The sequence below is a fragment of the Manihot esculenta genome, chromosome 3, assembly GCF_001659605.2.
Source record: "Manihot esculenta cultivar AM560-2 chromosome 3, M.esculenta_v8, whole genome shotgun sequence".
NCBI lineage: Eukaryota > Viridiplantae > Streptophyta > Magnoliopsida > Malpighiales > Euphorbiaceae > Manihot > Manihot esculenta.
In genome coordinates, this window is record NC_035163.2 from 5373778 (window position 1) to 5395102 (window position 21325).

Genomic DNA, 21325 nt, shown 5'->3' on the forward strand with positions numbered 1-21325 from the left:
GGGAATCAGACATTTTAATGACTTCTTTAAAAAGACTGAGCTCAACTTAATAATAATATAAGCAAAAAAAAATTGTCCGGACCAGACCCTTAATAATTCAAGACATAGGCAAGCGAATCCCTCTAAGAAAAAAATTCAGATGAATATTTTTTTTATTTTAAATTTATAATCGACCGAATCTATCTAATAAAAGCAAATATGCTTTTGTAATTCACCCTAGGATAGAAGTTATTCTTGACGGTTACTTATCGAAGATCATATGCACATAGAGACAAACAGAAATATTTTTTTATTGAATTTAAAAGAAAACGAAAGAATTCTATTGGACACTCCATGAGCAGTTCACATTCTCAGCTAGCAATCACATTTACATTATACAAACCCATGCAATTTGAAGGAAAAAAGACCAATTTCTCAAGGGAATAGAAAACCTGCATTGCGCTGCATGTGCAGGTTAAAGGGAAAAAGAAAAAGAAAAAAGATGCATCTGCTCTCAAATAGAGGCATGTGGACCCTGCTGTCCATGTTCTTCCATTTTCATTCTCATCTTGTATTGCAAAGTTGCAGGAGCACAGTCCAATGAAGTTTCCCCTAAAAAAGAGGAAGATCATCAGAACTAAGAAAAATAAATCAATAAATAAAAAGAGTAGCATTATCATTTGCTAAAACTTTAATTTCCACCTCATTCAGAAAGAAAAAAGAATGGTCCAACTGCAATTTGGCTTCTCCTTTTTTTGGCTCAGGGAAAAATGAGAAAGAGAGAGAAAAAGAGGAGGAGCGGAGGTTTAGAGGCATAAAAAAAAGCGCAGCGTCCATCCCCTCCAATACTGGTGCAGAACTCAAAGGAATTTGTCCCCACAAACGACAACTTGGTAGCTTCTAGAGATCCTAACTTTATTAGGTTATTTTATTTTCCAGCTATGTTGCACAAAACATGAACCTATTCATAGTATTTCGACAAAAGTTAATACAGCAATGCATAGCATACCATTATGGATTCCTTCCACTGATCAAACAAATTCAATAAAACAGGTCACTACAACTAAGACATCACAACTGGACATATTATTTATTACCTTGTGCATTCTTGTAGTCCAGGCTTGCTCCAGATTCCATGAGCATAAATGTTATATCAGTTCGGTTAAAGAGAGCTGCCTGTACCCAGTTAAACTCCCTAGTTAGTAACATGTGTTTCTAAAAGGATCTGCACCAATATACATGTACACATATTTAAGTGCGTGTGTGTGCGGGCGAGCACACTCGTGTGCAAAATTCACTGCCATGCACACATACACAGAGAGAGAGAGAGAGAGAGAGAGAGAGAGAGAGAGAGAGAGAGAGTCTAGAGCCTTGCCAAATGTAGTACAGATAGACCTTGCTTGTCATGGTAATTTGCGTCAACCCCCTGCCCATATAACATAATTCAGTGCCATTTCCAAAATCAATCTTTACAAAGATGGTACTGTATGATACCTCATTGAGTAACTTCTTGACTGCAGCAGTATCACCATTCTTTATGGCTTCCCTCAAACCCTAACCACCACAAGTATAATACAATACATCAATAACTAATTAAGAAGACATATACTTGTGCAAAATCAGAACTTATCCTCAATATATCTCAAATGAAATGGATTATACCTCCCCATTTACTTCATAATCCATCTGAGGGTTATCAATACTGCCATTTGTTATTTGACCATGATTGAAAACAGAACTGCAAATGTTGAAAAAGTTAATTAAGAAGTTAGCTTAAAGATTATACAACTGCATATCAACCTTGCATGCCAGAACCTTACAATTTTTTTTTCTTTTCTTTTTTAGAAAAAAGATACAACATATGTAATTGCAGAAGATCAAAATGTGTTAATAACAAAAGAAAGTACACCCAAATGGATGAAGAATGTGAAAAAAATTTTCAAATTATGACAAGATGAAACCCTCTGCATAAGAAAGATAAGAAAAGTGAATCAATACCATACATGAACAGTTTAAAGCACGATTCAGTAAAAACTCATGTGTTTTTATCATTAATACAACTTCACCTCAAAATTCATTCTGTAGACAAGTTGATTTTTTTTTTTTCAAGAAAAACAAGATTCTGCTATGCAATACTACTCAGAAATTGAGAACATGCATTCTGGACTCTGGAGTACCTTCAAGGCAGGGGGAAAAAACACCAAGAGCCTGAGCTTTACCCTCATTTGATTAGTTAAGTCATACGGATGAGAAAAATTTAGTAAAAACCAACCTGAATTGTTTCAGTTCAGTTTTTTTGTTCAAATGGTTCAGTTCGGTGATAATTTTTCAGAAATTTTGATTTTCAGAGAGACATTATTATTTCATCCAAAAAACTGAACCATATGGGCAGATTTTTTTTTTTTTTTGGCTGAGTTAAGGGGGCTGCACTTTTGTCTGCGTGACGTAGGCCACTGGCCATGCCCAGCTTCATTTGTCCAAAACCAGCTATCATACAAACAATTGATAGCCCAGCTTCATTACAAACAAATTAGGATATGTTCTGCCTTTCTCACTCCTCTTCTCTATGCCTTTTGCCATTCTCACTCCTAATTTCTCAACTGGTTCAGAGTTTGCTTTTGTTCTCTACTTCTCACTTCTCAACTCCTTTTCTAGTTTCACCTTTAGTCCTAAACCAAACAAATCCTTGGGCCTCTTGCTATCACTGCCACAAATCCTCGTGGTGCTTGCCCTCTGCATGCTTCTGATACTTTATGAGTGTTGATTACCAGCCAGAAACCCAATTGAGGTGGAGGGCCATGTAATCTGTGACACTTGCAGTGCTGGTTTCAAACACCCAAAACCACCATCGCTGTTATTTGTGCATGTTTTTGCGGTGGAGTAAATGTATTTGCCACGTGTCTCTTATATTTCCTTTTATTGGAGTTTCCATGTACATTTCTATGATCTGCTTATATGGTCAACTTGAAGAGAAATTTCAACTCGTGCATTCCTTTGCTACAGTTGATGACATTAGTGAATGTATTGTTTGTTTGTGTATCATTTGCCTCCATAAAATAAATCACGCTCCGTTAATTCTTGGATAGTTGTTCTTGCTGCTAGTCCTAGTAAAAAAAATTTCAGATTTAGTTTTTTACATTTACTTGTCTAAATTTCTGCCTTGTTAATTTGGATTCTTGCTTAATTTATACCCTGTATTTTCAGTTCCTACTGTGTTTGATACTGCTTAATAAGAATATAGACATTAGAAAGACCCAAAAGAAGGTCCAAACTGAACAAAAATTTTTGGTTTGATTTAATTCGGTTATATATCCTATTACAGATTGGTTTGGTTTCTTGATTTAATGAATTTAGTTTTTCAGTTTATTCCAAAGCAAACAAATACTCAGCCTTTCATGTGAACTTTACACATCATCACATCACATGCGATTGCTTATGGTTCAAAAGGGTTTGCAGTAACAATCTCAATGCTTAAGCCACAAAGTCAAACATGTCAATACACAAGCTACATAAAGAGAAAAGACGAGAAACTGTTTTATTTGTCATACTATGGAAAGAAGAGCTTAATCATCTAAAGTGAACATACCTAGGCTGCTTGTTTGAAGTGGAACCTCTGTTCTTAGGAATGGCATCTGTTTTCTTTGGTTTTGGATTTGACTGAGTACTGGCAGAAGGGGTTTTCATCTGATAGATAACAAAGTTAGCATGTTATGATCCTGATCTCCAAAGATGTGTCTAACTATTGGAGGAGTCATACCTGTAGGGGAGGTGCATCTATGGTAGGAGCTGGAGCTTCACATATGCATAAAGGCATCCCACACTTGCACTCTATAACGCCAGCAGCTGAATTGTTCTGGGTAGCTGCTTCTATTTTTGAATCTGTTTCTGTATCAATGTCTAATCTAGAAACTTTATCTGCTACGGAATTCACTCCATATGAGGAAGCCTGTGGATTGATGGAAAAGCTGCAAAAGAAAGGCAAGAGAATCACATATTCTGCAAAATGGAACAAAAGTATCATTAAGGTGAGAAAGGAAGGAAAGACAGACCTGGCAATAATTCAAATCTACCAGAAGCCAATAAATTTCCACACAGTTAACAACAAAAGAAGAACTGGATAAATCCACTACATTATGCCAAATATTCTTTTGATATTCAGGAAAGAACTTCTTAGATGAAAATGCACTTCAAATTTAACTAAGATCCAAGAGGAATCAATAGAGAGAAAACAAGAGATCAGCAATCTGCCAATCTCGCCTAAGAAGACAACAAAGATCCTTTTAGCCAGTGTATCAACAATGAAGTTTCTCTCTCAGCAATGATTTTCTTCTGCATTCTTACTTGTGACATAAGACTGTAATCTCAACTTACATAATATCTCTCTAGATGATAACTGAAATATTTGAAACCCACCATGGTGTTTGCCAAATAACAACTTCAATGTACAAGAATCTTAGTACCATCCACCAGAAGTAAAATAAGATAACCCACTACATTTGATTTTTAAAGAATGTAACATTATCACAAAAGCACGACGGGCAGTCTTAAAATGTGTGAATCAAACATTCCAAGTGCTAGAACATAGGCATCATACAAACCTGGATAAACAAAAGTTGCTTTATTTTTTTTAAAGAAATATCCAAAAATATCCCTGAATAAATAACTGCCTCAATGTTCATCTGCCAATGGATGTAAAATCCAAAAATTTCTCCCTTTCAGAATACTCTATGCTCTAGGCACCTTCCTATTAGAACCTTGATTCTTACTCCATACATCATCCTCTGCCTTTTGCAAAAAAAGAGAAATGCTATTTGTAGTAAAATCCATTGGCCTCATAAAGCTCTAGCAAAATCGATTTAGCATCAACTATCAAGATTACACTTCCACATTAAACAAGCAAATGAATTCCAACTATTTAACTTGAACCTCATAAGTTCAAACTTCAAAGCTTTCCCAAACATTTATTTTAAATGACAGGGATAGAACCAAAAATAATATCTGATATACAGCTTTCACATAAAATGCAGACATATTCAAAATGTGAAAATTCCACCAAAACTCTGTTTCTTAACACTTGAACAGTTCAATCTCAATCTCTTGTACGTTAAAAACCAAAACTTTGGGGTATGTTTATTTGTAGAGAACAGTTTATTATTTTCAATTTATTGAGGAAACTCCAGTCTTCATTTTCTAGGAGAAATGTGGGAAAAAATGAAAAAATCTGTTCACTTATTAATATTAGAAAAAAAGTTTTTAATTTATAAAATAATAATAAAAAAAAGTATTAATATATCATAAGAATTTAAAAAAAAGGATAAATCAGTATAAATATAACAAAAAATGTTTAATTTTAAAGATTTTTTTACATGCTCTATTCATTTATTTTATAATAATATGATTATTTTTTATTATTCTAAAGTATATATTTTCTTAAATAATTATTCAATTTTAATTATGAAAAATAATAGAAAAATCATTGTTTTCCCATTGGAAAACAAGTAGAAAACATAAATTTTTGTTTACAACAATGGGAAACAACTTAAAAATGTTTTTCAAAGCTTAGTTAAATTTTTGAAAACTTAAAAATTAGTTCTTAGTTATTCATTAAAAAACTGACACATGTTAACACAAAACTCTATTTTTCAGTTTTCTTACAGAACTCAGTTTTTCACAAATAAACAAGCCTTGGGTTCTGAAAAAAGGTCAATCAAAAAATTTAATGCCATCCACACAACCAATACACTTCATAACCAACCTAATTATTTATGTCATCGCTGTGCCATTTACCAAGTTACCCTAATAAATAAATAAATTGTGCTTCTCCTGGGTAATCTAGGAAGCAACTTCGCACATAATAAGAAAATGATATAATAGCATATCTGAAGCTGGAACGTACTCCAAATAAGTTTCCCGTCGCAATACGAACGATATGATATTACAACTGAATTTAAATTTTAAAATAGAGAAAAACAAAACTTGCATCAAATTTCAAAGAGGTGTCCGACTTACCAACTAGAATCATTAAAACAATCAGCGCAAACTCTTACACTGGAGAAGATTCCAAATTGAGGTAGAGCCTGAGTTAACAAATTAAAACCAATGCCGGCAATTGATTAATTCAAGCTCATTTCATCCAGCAACAATAATAATACAGCACTGATGAAAGAGGATATAGCGCAGAAAGGCCATACCATTTGATTTGACGAGTGTTCGTGGCATAGTGTCCTTCCACAGCGACGGCAATGATGCTACAAAATAAGAAATAACAGAAACTAAGCTAAAATGAAACAGCTGGTAACATCTAGAGCTTATCAAACAGAGATATTTCAGCTCAAACTTTGAGTACCAGAGAAATAAATAAATAAATAAATATATAAAACCTTAGTGAATCCCAATATAAATCCAATTCGATAAGTTTAATCGACGACAACGAAATTGGATGAGATAAGACATAACTCGAACTGGTGAGCTGATAATCGATCGGAAAATTCATTTCCTTTCTCCTCGTAAATTTATATTGAACATAAAAAATACATCGGATTGTTGGATTTCGTAGGTAAAAAAGAAAGGAGGATTTACCCTTCGCCTGAAAGTGCTGAAGCTGCATTTGCAGACGTCACAACGATCTGCTTCCTGGAAAGGAGGAGGCTCCAATGCCATTTCTGGCCTCCGATCGCCGATTCTCGGTATCTTCAGCCCTGGATAAGCAGGAGATTTTTATTTTTTTCTCCTTCAAAGCTCGAAAGGACAAGAAAGACCGTTGATTTGTAAGGGGACGGCTTTCTATTCGTCCAATTTCAACCCATGATACAAAGAACGCCCAAACCACCCCCCTCTTCTATGATTCTGTCCATGGCAACGTCTACGAAACGACACCGTTTAATATTTTTTGGGCAAAATTTCCATTCTGAAATATTCTCTTAATTTTAAACGTTTTAATTCTCTTTTGTGTTTTTTGAAGTTTATAGGGGTGGGCACTCGGTATTTTCGATTTAAAATTAAATTAAATAAATCAAAAAATAAATTTTAAATATTTATAAAATTAAATTAAATTTAAATATTTATAAAAATTAAATTTAATTAAAAATGGAGTTTTTTTTATTGATTTGATATAATTTACTTTAATTAATTAAATTTTTTAATAATTTTTTATTTTTTTATTATTTGAAGTTGAATTAAAATATTTTAATATTAATTAAAGGTATGATGTACTTATATTATTAAAATAATATAATATTATTAATTTATTTATTTCATTTAATTTTATCATTTTTTTATTAAAATTAAATTAAATTAAATTAAAATTATTAAATTTTTTAAAAATAAAAATTAAATAAACTAAAATTTTAAATTAATTTAATTCGGTGATTTATTTCAATTTAAATCAGCTACGTTTTTACTCTAAAAGTTTTTTATTCTCTCCTTGAGTGGTTAATATAGCATGTACCTAATTGGCACAATTTATAGCAATGGTTGTGGTAGTTAATCAAGGATGAGCAGTAATTACTTTAAATAAAAAAATTAATTGAATTAAATTAATTTAAAATTTTAATTTATTTTTTTTATTTATTTTAATTTAATTTTAATAAAAATTAAAAAAATTAAATCGAATCGATCAATAATAATAATATATTATTTTTGATAATATAAAAAAAATAAATTATAATTAAAATTAAAATATTTTAATTAAATTTTAGAATATTCAAAAATAAAGTATATAAAATAAAAATACTATTAAAAATAAAATCCATCAAATTCAAACGAATTAAATCACACTAATTTGATTTAATTTTTATTTAAAATTGATTTGATTCGATTTTTATAAATATTAATATTTTAATTTTTAATTTATTCAATTTGATTTAATTTTAAATTGAATCAACCGAATAATCACTTCTAATTTCTCGAACGATATATAAATTAATTAAATTACAACATCATGTCAGAATTTCTAGGATTTATTGTTATTTAGATCATATTTGAATTAGATTATCTGTAAGGTCATGAATATGTGAAATATTTTTAACTTTGATAAAAAAAAAATAAATTAAATATTAGTCGAGTAATATTATAATCACTAAATATTAATCGAGTAATATTGTAATCGTGACTAGAGAAAACATCAGAAAAATTATTTAATGACGAGATTCTCTCAATGGCTATAACAATGTATAAATTAGAATATTATACTTACAAATTTAATTTGATGGTAAATATATCTGAATAATTAGTATTAGATTAAATTCTTCATTCCTCATTATTTTAATTATTTAAATATTTAAATTTAGAGCTATAAATCATTTAGCTTTCAACGGTAAATCACTTAAATATTTATATTTTGATAAAATAATAAAAATACAATAAATCATTTAAATGTTTATATTTTGCTAAAATAATAAAAATATAACTCAAAAATATAATTAAAAATTTCATAAAAAATAAAATAATTAAATTTAACATTACATTTCAAATAATAAAAAAATCTAATTAATTTTATAAACTAAACATTTCTAAATTTTAAAAATTATATTTTTTATAGAAACACACAAAAAAAATTCAAAAATAAAAATTACAACTTTTAATTTTAATTTTATGGTAATGAACTAATTTATGTATATTATTTTAATTTTTTTTAGAGGTGTGACTAATTTTAGTTTTGTAGAAATTTAAAAAAAAATAGTTTTTTTAAGAAATGTGATTAATCTTAATTTTATATAAATTAAAAAACATTATTAAAAATTAAAATGATTTATATACATTATTTTAAAATTTTTCAGAGATGTAGCTAACCTTAATTTTTATAAAATTAAAAAGTTATTATATCTAAAATAATTATAAAAAGTTAAAATAATGTGTTTACAAATTTATTGTAGTTGCATAAACATGATTAATTTTAATTTTTATAAATTAAAAAATTATATTTTTAATAATAGTAATAATAAAATAATATAATTAATATTATATTCAAATAAAAAAAATTAAAAATAGAATTAAAATTAATGTGGATCTTCTTGCTTGCAAGGGAGGAAGAAATTGATTGTCATGCAATTTCTTTTGGCAATAGAACTTGGGCTTTGTTTTGTTTTTGGGCCTGGACGGTTAGGCTCATTCTCGCGTGCACTTCAATTTCCAGACACTTTCAGTTAAGATCAAAATGTAATTTTGATAAAATTAGGGACCATTTTGCAAATCATCCAAAATAAAAAAAACTCAGACCGGACATTGAGTTGGACACTTGTGGTCTGGAAAAGTAGACGTCAAATCCATGAGCAGTTGAGCAGAAAGAGATAAATATAAAATATATAATTTTTAATAGGATAAATACGTATTTATTAAAATTTATTTAATATATTTTATTAATATATAAAATTATATTATAAATATACATTTATTCTTTTTATTTTTTATTTTTTAATTTTTTATATATATTATATAAATAATATTTTTTTATTAACTTCTAATTATATCTATTATATAAAAAATATTAAATATTAACATATGCTTTAAGAGTTTTTTAAAAAATAAAATATAATAAAAGCTCGTGCTAAATCGACACGTTTTAAAAATGGAAATAACAATGACCACTAACCATGGTTGACTGATATTATATTTCAGAAAATTGCCCCACTCCTCCATTAAAGGACAAAAAGGAGAAATTTAAAGAGTCGGTCAGGTAAAACCGGTTCATTTGTCCTACAATTCTCAGTTTTTCTGTTGAGCAAGAGGAAGAGAGGCAAGAAATTTTGTGGGTTTTACTGTCTGATCTGGATCAAAATGGAGGGTGATTCTGATTCCTTCAAGGAAGTGAAGCCCAAAGCTGGGGAGGAGCAACCTGCTATTAATGGTGCTGATGAGAACATGGGATCTCCCATGGAGACCAATAGCTCCAAGTAAGACTCTATGTTTTTCTTTTTAGGTTATTTAGCTTAATGGAGAGAAAGGGGATTTGGGGATGGGATCTGTTGTGTTTGTGCAAAAGCAGAGGAGAAGATTGAATGTAGATTGGAACCTGGTCTGAGGTTAAATAAGAAAATTAAAGCAAACTAGTGAAATAAGGGAGCTTATACTGCTGATTGTCTTTAATTAGTTGCTTCTTTATCTTCAAGAACTCTTTGACTTGTTTTGAAGTGAACTGGAATGCAAATCCTGGAACGAGATTCTAACTTTTGGCTTAGTTATTATGAATTAGATGGAATCTTCTAATTTTGTGTCTTAAGTTAAGAAATTACCTGTGCACTTTGTCTGATGCTCCCAGAAAATGGAAGTTGCAGAGGGTATCTGACTGGAACTCCATTTTTTCCAAATTTATTTGGGGAAGAAAAATACTAACTAAGCCCTCAGTTTCTTTGCAGAAAATAATTTGTATTTAAAAAAAAATTTGTGTGGAAAATGTTCTTATTTTTTATTGCTTAATTTTAATTTTAAAAATAAAATTTATTGAAAAATTTATATATAGAGACCTTAATAAAGATGTTAAAGTGTAGAAAATGATTTCCGAAAGTCATTTTTCTTAAAATAAATTACTTTTTTGTTTGATTAGAAAAATATTTTCCGTTGATTATATTTTTTAAGTATTTCAAATGCTAGAAAATATGGAAAATGGTTTTCTGAAAAATATTTTCCATGAAATAAATGGAATCTAATTGTCCCTTAATTTTTTGAAAAAACATTAATTAAGCATTGTCTATTCAAACCATTAATTATTTAGTATTTCCGGTCCGTTTATGTAAGCCTTTAGTAATCTGTAAAATAACAGAGATGCTCTTGTTCTTAATTAGTCCTATAATTTAGAGCACAACTATTGAGTCCTTAGAATTTCATAATCACAATTATCGGTCCTTGCAATTTACAAGAAGGACTCAATAGTTAACAATTTGAAAAGGTTGGAATTAACTAATGTGGAGAAGGCCAAGTAGTTAGTTTTCCTAAATCACTGATATTAAATAGTAGTTTTCCATCTATTTATAGAAAACCAAACAAGAAGCATATGTAAATTCTTTAGATCATTTCACTTGATTTAAGTGGACGCATCATGATGGATGTTGGATAATATATCCATATGCTCCCTTAAAGTTTCTTTTAAGCTCTTTACTTGTACTAGTTGGAGGAGAGAAGGAAATTTTAAACTTATAACTTTTCTTCAATGAGGATGCGCGTGGAGCCTATTATAAAGGATGTTAATGAATGAGTTGCAATGAAAAAGAGTGGCTTTGATTCTTAAGTTATAAGATCCCTATATCCCTGATCAGGATAGATAATTATATATTCAGTCTGAAGGGTGACGCGCTGTTTTGTATTTGGAATTTTACAAAGCGAAAGGCAGGGGTTGGACACAATTAGCTTGTCATACCTATTTATTTGTGATGTTCTTGTTTCTCTATCTTGTTTGGTTACTCCCTTTGTGGCTTTCAATCTCAACAGGGAAATATTTATTGCATGATTACATAAGTATTCCGCTTGAAGTGGGGAAGGTTTTTGGGGGAGATGTTTGTGATCTTTATGCAATTCTTTCTCAAAGAAGAGACTGGATAAGGTTTAGATATTTTCCATTCTGTCAACGTCAATATTGTAACAACTAATATTTGTTTTAGGCCTGAGTCAATGGCAACTTCTGGACCAAATGCTACCATCCCTACTTCAGATCAGCTTACTATCTTCTATGGTGGAAGCGTTCTTGTATTTGATGCAATTCCTGCAGCAAAGGTTTGTTTTTACTAAAGCTTTCAAGAAACATGTAAATTTCTATAGATAGTGATGTAAGCACGTTCCGCATCAGATAGATTTCGTACTAATAGTTTCACCTTTTTGGTGTGCTTAGGTTCGTGAAATTATGCTTATTGCTGCAGCAGCTGGTAAACCTGCTGACATGAAGAAGGCTGTCTCTGTCTCTCCAGCTGGTGGTACACCAGTTCTTACCAGGTCTCCTTCGCTGCAAAGCACTACAAGTGCTTTGCCTTCACCACAACCACAAGCAAAGCTTCATCCAGTTCATCAAGGCTCCTTCCTTTGCAAATTGCAAGCTGGTAATATCCGACTGAAATGCATTTAGTATTGGATTTAGCGTCTTTTATGTTTCTGCATTGTGATGAATGTAGTTATGTATATGTTCATGATTCCCACTGTGTTTCTTTGTTGGTTCAGAATTACCAATTGCAAGGAGGCATTCTCTTCAGCGATTTTTTGAGAAGCGACGGGACAGGTACCTGCTTTTACACTTAGGGTTCTCTCTGTCTCTGATGCAACCCAGATATTCAAACAGAAAATTTCAGATTGTATTTTTCTTTTTCTTTTTTCCCTTAAAAAAATGATTGAATGTTTTGACTTTGGCTCTTGTAAGTGGTCCAAGTGGCAATGCAATGTCCTCATCCATTCCACCTGAGTGGGTGATGTCATGCCTTGTGCTTGCATCAATGCTTTTACTTTGGTTTTTAAAAAGTCCAAAAGCCATGCGTGCCTTTGTTTCCTTTTTTTCTCTATCCTTAGTTTTTTCCCCTATTGATAGTTGAATCACCTGGAAAAGTTATTGGCTCTTTGTTAATCTAGAATTACTAATTAAGACCTCTCATTAGCTTTACCCTGCTAGAAAATCAAGGCACCAGCAAACGTTCGATCAAATTGACTGCAAAAAACCACAAATATCCGAGCAAACCTTTCCCTATAATTACTGATGTTTACATGCATGCTTTTAAGATACCCATACCCACTGTTGTTAGAATCTTACGATTCTCGATTCAAATATTACGATTCGAATCTATTTTCAATGAATCAATTCGAATATATGGGTGAATATTAAATGGATTTTAATCTTAGTATTCTTAATTCGAATTTTACGATTTTCGATCCAATTCTACATCTTAGTGATTCATATCTATAGGTACATAAATTGTGATTAAATAAAAAGATATGATAGCGTATAGGGTGAATCAATATGAATCGACCAAATTTTCATCCGATCCAATTATTTATTTATAAAGAATTTGTTAGATCTTATATTTTCAAAATTTAAGATCTTAAAAAAATAAAAAATATATACAAAATCTTTTCTTAGCTATTTTTCTTCCACTAACCATTCTTTTTCCTCTCCCTCTTCTGTCTTTTTCTTTTTTCTTTTTAGTTAATTTACTTAACTAATTATAATTGTCGAGTTATGACAATTTATATTTATAATATTATAATATGTTATCATTACTATTTGATCAAAGTTAAATGAAAGTATATAACATAATACATGCATATTATTCTATTATGAAGAATATTTCTAATTAGATAATGATAATTCTATATTTATCAAATGTGTCATTATGACATACTTTTTACTTATTCTTAGAATATATATTATTTTTAATAGATTTTTTTGGAGATTTTAGCAAATCTTATGATTCGATTCTTGATTATCAATTCATGAAATGAAGATTTCAAATCTCGATTTGACAACTATGCCCATACCATATATTGTCTTCTCCATGCTACATGGTTGGGGCTCATTAGGAATTCAACAATTGCTCTGTTTTTAGCTTTGATCTATATAGACAAAAAATGGTTGAGATATGAAATCAGAGATGGATCCATTGACTCACATATCCTAGGTACTCATGATAAACTCTATCTAGTGACTCAAATGATAAACTAAAATCCAAGTCGGAAATTTACTAGTATCATAATTTTGTTATCATGAAACTATCATAATTTACTTTATTTCCTTTGTGCAGGCTCTACAGCAAAAGCCCATATCTCTCTTCAGCAGAGAGGAAAATGGCTGAAACCATAAAACCAGATTTCAGTGCTCAAGTTTCACCAGATGCAGGCTGCTTTGGGAAACCTCTTGCACCAGAAAAAGAAACCCTACCAAAGGTTGCTGCTAGCGTTGCTTAAATATGAACAAAAGCTTCTGTCTTCTGATTTATAAGGGACATGGGAAAGTCCTGTATCATGTTATTGTTAACCATGAACTATTCTAGCAAATTTCAGATTGTGCTGGGAATGGTGATTAACTTTCTCTTGCTTCTGGATGTAATGGGGTAAAGTGAACAATTTCTGATTGAAACTATTGTGAATTTGTTCACATGGTTGCCTCATATATAGCTGAAGGCAACTGAAATTTCACACTGAACCAGTGGTTTTAGGACTAAGTATTTGTGTTACTATTGACTGCCATATACAATTGACAAATGATGGCCATGTATGTCAGTCTGCTTGTTGTGTGACTATCAGAACTGTAATGGAGACTTATTGCTTATTAATATTATACATTCTCTGATGTGTTAAAACAGTTTCATAGCAGTATTGCATAAGCCATTGATGTTTTTCAATAACTTATATTAAATCAGGTGAACACCATTTTGTTTTTTATTTGAAGAAAAAGTTGGGTCCTTGAGATTTTGATTGGCCATAGAGCTCCAGCAATATATTACCAATAAACACAGATCCAGAGAATTGGAGACCAATGCAAAGACGGACAACAATCTCCTCGAACTAGGAAAGCAACCCAATGCTTCAAGCACCAGCCAGAGTCACACCCGTGAACATGAGAAGCTAACTATGATATGCCATATGAGATGGATCTATTGATCTGTGTGGTATAACCTTACTTGTTAAGGGTTCTCTTTATATAAGGCTAACTGCTAAGCACTAAGAAAATCAAAACTAAATCAGTTTGATTTGATTAATTCGGTTATTTGATTCTCTCAACTTGATACCTTTCATAATTTTTAAATTGGTTTCACTTTTTAATTTTTAAATTGGTTTCACTTTTTAAACTGAATCCTTCAGAGATTGAAAAGAATCATTTAAGATTTATAGTTGATCGTCGTGCAAAATTGCTTTACATTTTAGTTTTTACTAAATCAAATCGAACCAATAGATACTGATATGGTTTAATTTAATTATATTTATAATATCAACTTCCGTTGAATCCACTAGCGAAAATTAAATAGTAATTTTTCTTAAATAAATAAATATTAATTATTATTTGATAAATATGCAATCATAAATTTTTATTAGTTATAGTATTAAATGATTATTTAAATTTGGCCCCTCGTACAACTTACCCCTACTTGAACCAAACGCAGTCTATCCTGGAGAAAAAGCACATTTCCAAGGAAAATGGCAGCTTGGCGGACAACATGGTTCCAATCATGCGTAACGGTTTCACAAGTTCTAAATCCTATTATAACTCATATCAACTAAAAGGCTGATTTTCAAACGACTGTCGTTTTCCAGTATCAAAAACATGCAACAAGCTACCGGTGAGAAAAGTAGCTGCATAATTTTATCCATAAAAAGCAGAAAATTCCGAACTTAGCTCTGCATAGTAATGCACAGAGTTTACATGCCAAAACAAAAAGAAAACAGAAAACTAACATTAACTACAATATGAGACGACGGCCAACTGAAGCCAACTTATTAACCATATGTCTCAGAATTATATTAAGCATGTTTCAGTGCATAGTGCGCATAATTCCATGAATGTAGCCACCAGTCATTACCAACGAAACAAGAGATACCACACCAGCAGGAAGTATCTTTTTTGACCTCAAGAAACGAGACCCCATCACTCCCACGAGTACAGAAGACACACCTGCAAATTTAGCGTTATTGTTATTACAACAGTTAATATTTCGGGTCAAGTGAGTGAGTAGCTATGTTCGCGCACTTGCCCCATGATTTGTAGCACATATATAAATCACAATTAACCGTCTAAGAGTTAGTATCCAACAAAGAAATCCATCATGAGGGATTTCATTAATCAGGAAATTATTAATGGGCAAGAATACATTCATCTGTTTACAGAGAGACTATAGGTGCACCACTTTCAAAGACAAAACCTCTAACAGGGATAATCACAATGAATAACACAAGCATTTAGATACTATTTAATATCCAGAGATCAATTAACTGCTAAGAAATGCTTAGAAATATATTTTATGGTATGGGAAAAGGATATGAAGTTTAAAAAAGAGAAAATTATAGAGACAAACTAGTCTCCGCAGGTGCCATCCTTCAAAGCCAAATTGCAACCAGTCATAGCACATTCACAAGCAACAATTCTAGCAAATAAAATAAAGGATTGCAGTATTAATAAGAAGAATTTTATGAAAATAGTGTCTCTTACCAAGCCCTATAGACGAGGCATAAAGAGGATGTGTAGGAAGCTGTGTGTAAACATAATAAAGTATTGAAGCAGCAAGTCCTCCAGCCAAAAGTGATTTCTGGCTGCCACTCTTCACATAGCCCATTACACCACCCACTGCACAATTAAACCACAATCAGATGAGACTACATAATTGGGAGAATTATAGCTTCTAATACAATTGTGTGGCATCAATAATGAGAAACTTTAGAAACTGACAATAACAATAGTCTGCAACTAGGCTACAGAGAGTAAATTTTGCTCGTTCATGATCAATTTGCAGCCAAAACAACCAACAAATTATTGATGCCATGCTGATGTAAGAAAGAAGATTTTAAAATGTCTATTTATAGACTTTTTGAAGGAGTTGAGGAACCCCTATCTTAAAAGCTAGTAAACAGAAGCAGCGTCATCCAAACAGAGATACCGACCTCATTAAAGAATTAAAACTAATATTCCCTTTCACTTAGGTCATCGATCGAACACTTGTTTAGCATTTTCAAGGTTGTTGGTGGTATCAGACAAACGCCTGAAGCCACATACTTCAACAACTAAGGACTTATTGTAACATATCACCATAGCTTACACTTCATCTTATCAATTGAAACTTGAAAATTTGAAATAATCAACAGGAGAGGTTAATTTTTTTTCCAAAGTTCAGATTTTTAATTAAAAGGATGATTGTTATTTAGATGAAACTACGTTTTTGGAAAACTAATATCAGGTTTTAAAGAATTCGACGAGCAATGGTAAGAGAGATTTACTTCCAACAAGGGCAGCATAACCAAGAGTAAGCTTCTGAGACATAGACAATGCCATCTTCCTCTTCTCACCGCCGCTACCCTCCGATGATCCTCCTTCACCTTCGTTACTCTGATCATCACCACCACCTCCTCCTTGTCCTCCGCTATTATCACCACCACCGCCGCCGCCGCCGCGACCTCCTGTATCACCGTAACCATCATCACCACCTCCAGAATCCGGTTCAATCTCGATACCCTCCGTTGACAAATCAACATTATCGGTAACGAGCGTAGACGATTCAAGACCTGAAGAGACAACCCTAGCAGCGAAAATCGGCTTCAAATGCTTACCAGAAGAAACAACGAATCGGTAGTTTCCCTTCTGGCTAGAAGATTGCTGCAGGCGCACGAACGAAGACGGATTAGCATGAGTTGGAACTCCAAACTTAGAATGCTCTAGAACCAGCAACGAAGACTGAGACACAACGCCAATCACCGACTCCGCCATTTGGTTGGTTACTCAGTTTCGGCCATTTTGGTTCCGCTATTCGGCTTTTGCCTACTCCGGAAAACCACCTGGTTGAAAAATTCAAAAGGGCCATAACAGTCAGGCCCAGATCGGCCAGGCCGGAAAAGGCCCAGTTTTTATTCTGTATCAGAGAAGCCCAAGTGGAGGAGGGACCGAGAAAAGCGGAAGATGGCGAAGGCATCGAGATCTCTGCAGAGGAAGCGAGAGAAAAGAGGTCGTGATTAACGGCTTTTTTGTCTTTAGGAAATTGGGCGAATTTTCTTTTTTTTTTTTTAAATAATTTATTGTTTGAAATGTTCGGCTAAGGAATCAATTCTGGGCATTGACTTGCAGACACTAAACCCAAAGGCACAGACAGAGAGGAAGAGATTCCTCAACGAGGAAGGAAAAGAAAAGAAACAGATAGAAGGAAAATTGCTTTTCTTTCCTTTGCTTTGGAAAGGTCAGCAACCCAGCATTTAGCAGGAAACCCAAACACCCTTTGACATGGAAATATGAAATAGCTTATCTTTCTTTGTTTGCTTTTCTTTTACTCTATCAGGGGTTACATCTTACGTGTGTTTTCGCTTTCTTTTATGGCTAAAGTGTATACCCACATGTGCAAACCTTACTAACATGCTTCACTTTGCCTTAGTTAGGCTTTGTTTGGATCTCATCTAACTCGAATCCAATGCTTTAAGTGCTTTTACATTTTCTTTGTTTTGGAGAGATGGGGTTGAGAATCGAGTCAACTAGTCTCGTGTACTTGGTTAGTTTTAGTTCACTCTTACCTTCTCTTCTATAGTGTCAACGCCAAAAACAACTAATTAAAAGGAGGGGGCCGAGAGGGGGAGCTAGCTATAACCTAGGAAGCTTCCTACTCCCCTTCCTCTACTTAGCTCTGCTCTCTTTTTGCTCTTTTTGTTGGATTTGTCATTGTCACTTCTCTTTAAATTCCAAAGAGAGAATACCCATCACACCACTACTAAGCCTGCTGCTTGTTTCTGTTTCAGTATCAGTGTCAAAGTATCACTCTCTTGTCTTGATTCTTTCTACTCCTCCATTCAGCTCTCACCAGGTATGTTTTCTAGTTTCTTTCTTTCTTCTCTTCAATGATCTTTCCTTTTGTCTTCTTTCTTCAATGTGGGGTGACTACTGCTGTTTTTATTGTCTGTATCTCAGTTGTAATTTTGGGTGGTTGTTCTTTTTCTTTGATGATTTGTGCATGAGGCTTTTGGGTTAATTCATATGATTCTCCTTGTTTAGCAATCTTCTTTTCCCTGCTATTGGTGAAAGATTTGCCTTGTTTTTCTGCCAAACTGCAAGATTTAGCTGCTTGATGCTTGTTTTCTACTTGTTAGAATGGAATCTGTTACAAGAATATGAATCTAGAGTGAAAAAAAATTCCCTCATTTACCCATGATATTATTTGCTCCTTTTTCCCTTCTTCCTTTCTCCTTTTTGTTGTTGATGCCAATTTCCTCGTGCCTTCTCCCCATAAACAAAACAAAAAAAGGTTCATTGCTTGATCCCCTTTTGGTTCTTTCATCTTGCTTTTTCTTTTCTTTTTCAAGTTTAGGCTGCAGTCTCTTGTAATTTATTCTCAAATTGCCTACTTTTATTCCTACCTTTGAAGAAATTCTCTCTTTTCTGGCGTTTGTTTATCTAAAAGAGCAACTTTGTCTAGTGTTCTCTTGATGAATGAAAATTTAGAAAAGGAAATGCTTTGTAAACCTTGTTTTTTCAATTTGCTCTCAATTTTTACCTGGTGGTATGGACTTAAATGCATAGGATACCACTTAAGCTTTCTTTCATGATCGTGTATTTAATTCTTCTAAGTTCTGTTTCTGCATTCACGAATAACTTCATTGGTTCTTTTTATCCTCACAGTTGATATTTTCAAGTTCTTATCCATGGAACAACATGATTCCTGGGCTTCAGTGCCAAGTCGGAAAAGAAAGTTGCAAGAAGAAGATGAGGGCATGCTTAGCTTCTGCATGGACGAACTCAATCAAGACCTTCTTGAAGGGGTTCTTTCCTGGCTGCCAACCTCCTCATTCTTTCGCCTTAGATCAGTGTGCAAGAGATGGAAATCAGTAGCAGATTCTGCAAGTTTCAAGCTTGCTTGCTCTGAGATTCCTTCACGGGATCCATGGTTTTTTATGGTTGATCCCCACATTAACAAATGGACCATCTTTGACTCTGCTGAAAGAAGGTGGAATAAACTCAATCATCCACCTCTCCTCCAGCAAAGTTCTAACTCTGACTCCATGCCTGTGGCGGCTTCTGGTGGCTTAGTCTGCTTCCGCAACGAATCAGGCGATTTAATTGTATGTAATCCTGTGACAGGATCCTGCCGCCAACTCCCTCCAGCTTATGCAGCAACAGAAAATAAATCTTTGCATGCCATTGCTATGAGTACATGTTTTAAAAGTCAGCAGTCTTACAAACTTGTTCTGGTATATGGTGAACTGCCGAAACTGTCATGCAAAGTTTATAATTCAAGTAACAATTGTTGGGAAGAGGAGATGTTATTAAAAAGAAAGGTCGATGATTCTCAGGAACTCGAGTCAAATGATGACAATGCTGTCTACTTTCTTAGCAAGGCTGGAAATGTAGTGGCAACAGACATGCAAAGAAGCCCATCTAAGCAATACTCGTCAATTATGACTATTAAAGATGAAGAGGAAATTACCTATTTCCTTAGCTCGTCCGGTACGATTGTAGCTTGCAATCTGACCCGCAAGTGCTTCTTTGAGTACCCCAGGCTATTGCCTGTCTTTTATGAATACTCCATTGATGTGGTGGAGTGTAGAGGGGAAATGCTAGTTGTTTTGCTCTCAGAATTTTTCGGAAGTGCAAGCCTCAGGGTATGGAGGTTTGATGAAGATATTCGATCCTGGCACCAGATTGCAGCAATGCCCCCAGCAATGTCGCACGAGTTTTATGGGAAGAAGGTGGACATAAACTGTGTTGGAGCTGGTGACCAGATATTTATCTGCTTAAACTCTGCTGAGTTCTTCAGTTATATTTTGTGTGATTTGAGGAACAATGATTGGGTTGAATTGCCTAAGTGCTTCATGAATGGTGAAGCTGTGGAGTTCATGTCTGCCTTCTCATTTGAGCCAAGGATTGAGGCTTCTGTCTGAGAATAGGATTTATTTTGCAGATGAGAGTGTTAATGCTTGTAATTGCTATTTGTGATTCTTTTTTTTTTTTTCTCCTTGTTTGTTTCCACTGATGTATTTTTCTTATATTCTTTTATGGTTGATTATTTTGGCAAATTAGCCAGCGGAGGTTGGCAAGAAGTTGAGAATGGAAATTTGCCATGTTTATTGGTAAATCTTTAACCTGCAGTTTAAGTTTTAGCTTTTGTTTTTGCTGTCTTGCACTGTGTTTGATTCCTGGAGAAAATTGGAGTGAGAGATGTGAAAGGAATGGCAATGAGTGAAACAAAAATACTATGGACAAGAAAATGGTAATGAGAGAAGAAAAACAAATGATACGCCCTGTAAGTATTCGTCAATACTCATATAAATCAAATAAGACATTTAAACTTTTTTAAGTTCAAATAAATGCTTTAACTATTTAAATAAATTAAATAAAATTTTTAAATTTTAATTATTGGGAGCATAAAAATCCTTCAAATTCTAGAAAAATATTAAACAAACTCTTAAACAAGCTTTTACTTTAAATTTTTATCTCACATTTTATCACGTTATTTTGTAACTAACATCCTTTAGTGATGTTTGTTAGATTATATTATTTACTAATCTCTTAATATAATAATTGACATTATATTTTATTGGATCATATTAAATTAGTAATGTAACTATAAAGAAAATAATAAACTCATAAAAAAGCTTTTTAAATCATTCGATAAATAGCAAATTATCAATTTGCTCTATATTATATCAAAATTTTCATCATGGCATTATATATCGAGTACGTAAAATAACTGATGAG

General features: G+C 32.6%; 4 protein-coding genes across 7 annotated transcripts; 2 read left to right on the forward strand and 2 right to left on the reverse strand.

Moving 5' to 3' along the window:
* Nucleotides 1–268: 268 nt before the first annotated feature.
* Nucleotides 269–6822, reverse strand: LOC110612025 (hepatocyte growth factor-regulated tyrosine kinase substrate). Of its 2 annotated transcripts, none has more exons than XM_021752659.2 (10): nucleotides 6559–6821; nucleotides 6171–6227; nucleotides 5989–6056; nucleotides 3737–3944; nucleotides 3566–3663; nucleotides 1642–1717; nucleotides 1474–1533; nucleotides 1355–1405; nucleotides 1077–1155; nucleotides 269–591 (listed from the first exon to the last, which is right to left on the reverse strand). In XM_021752659.2, the coding sequence occupies exons 1-10, from the start codon at nucleotides 6637–6639 to the stop codon at nucleotides 494–496; spliced, it is 876 nt and encodes a 291-aa protein (XP_021608351.1). In that variant the 5' UTR covers nucleotides 6640–6821; the 3' UTR covers nucleotides 269–493. The 2 variants fall into 2 exon arrangements, with proteins under 2 accessions (XP_021608351.1, XP_043811259.1); XM_043955324.1 differs by lacking the exon at nucleotides 269–591 and adding an exon at nucleotides 673–940 and having other exon boundaries at nucleotides 6559–6822.
* Nucleotides 6823–9597: 2775 nt separating this feature from the next.
* Nucleotides 9598–14248, forward strand: LOC110612069 (protein TIFY 3B). The gene is made up of 5 exons (XM_021752728.2): nucleotides 9598–9869; nucleotides 11571–11682; nucleotides 11798–12002; nucleotides 12121–12178; nucleotides 13689–14248. Exons 1-5 carry the CDS (start codon nucleotides 9754–9756, stop codon nucleotides 13849–13851), a joined length of 654 nt encoding a protein of 217 aa, XP_021608420.1. The 5' UTR covers nucleotides 9598–9753; the 3' UTR covers nucleotides 13852–14248.
* Nucleotides 14249–15225: 977 nt separating this feature from the next.
* On the reverse strand, nucleotides 15226–17412 carry LOC110611811 (protein FATTY ACID EXPORT 2, chloroplastic). The gene is made up of 3 exons (XM_021752303.2): nucleotides 16873–17412; nucleotides 16091–16225; nucleotides 15226–15556 (listed from the first exon to the last, which is right to left on the reverse strand). Exons 1-3 carry the CDS (start codon nucleotides 17357–17359, stop codon nucleotides 15417–15419), a joined length of 762 nt encoding a protein of 253 aa, XP_021607995.1. The 5' UTR covers nucleotides 17360–17412; the 3' UTR covers nucleotides 15226–15416.
* A 41-nt stretch (nucleotides 17413–17453) lies between these two features.
* Nucleotides 17454–20729, forward strand: LOC110611810 (F-box only protein 13). 3 transcript variants are annotated; one of them, XM_043954787.1, is made up of 3 exons: nucleotides 17454–17594; nucleotides 17714–18875; nucleotides 19250–20729. In XM_043954787.1, exons 2-3 carry the CDS (start codon nucleotides 18779–18781, stop codon nucleotides 20506–20508), a joined length of 1356 nt encoding a protein of 451 aa, XP_043810722.1. In that variant the 5' UTR covers nucleotides 17454–17594; nucleotides 17714–18778; the 3' UTR covers nucleotides 20509–20729. The 3 variants fall into 3 exon arrangements, with proteins under 3 accessions (XP_043810722.1, XP_043810723.1, XP_021607992.1); XM_043954788.1 differs by having other exon boundaries at nucleotides 17714–17822; XM_021752300.2 differs by having other exon boundaries at nucleotides 17566–18437.
* The last annotated feature ends 596 nt before the right edge of the window (nucleotides 20730–21325 follow it).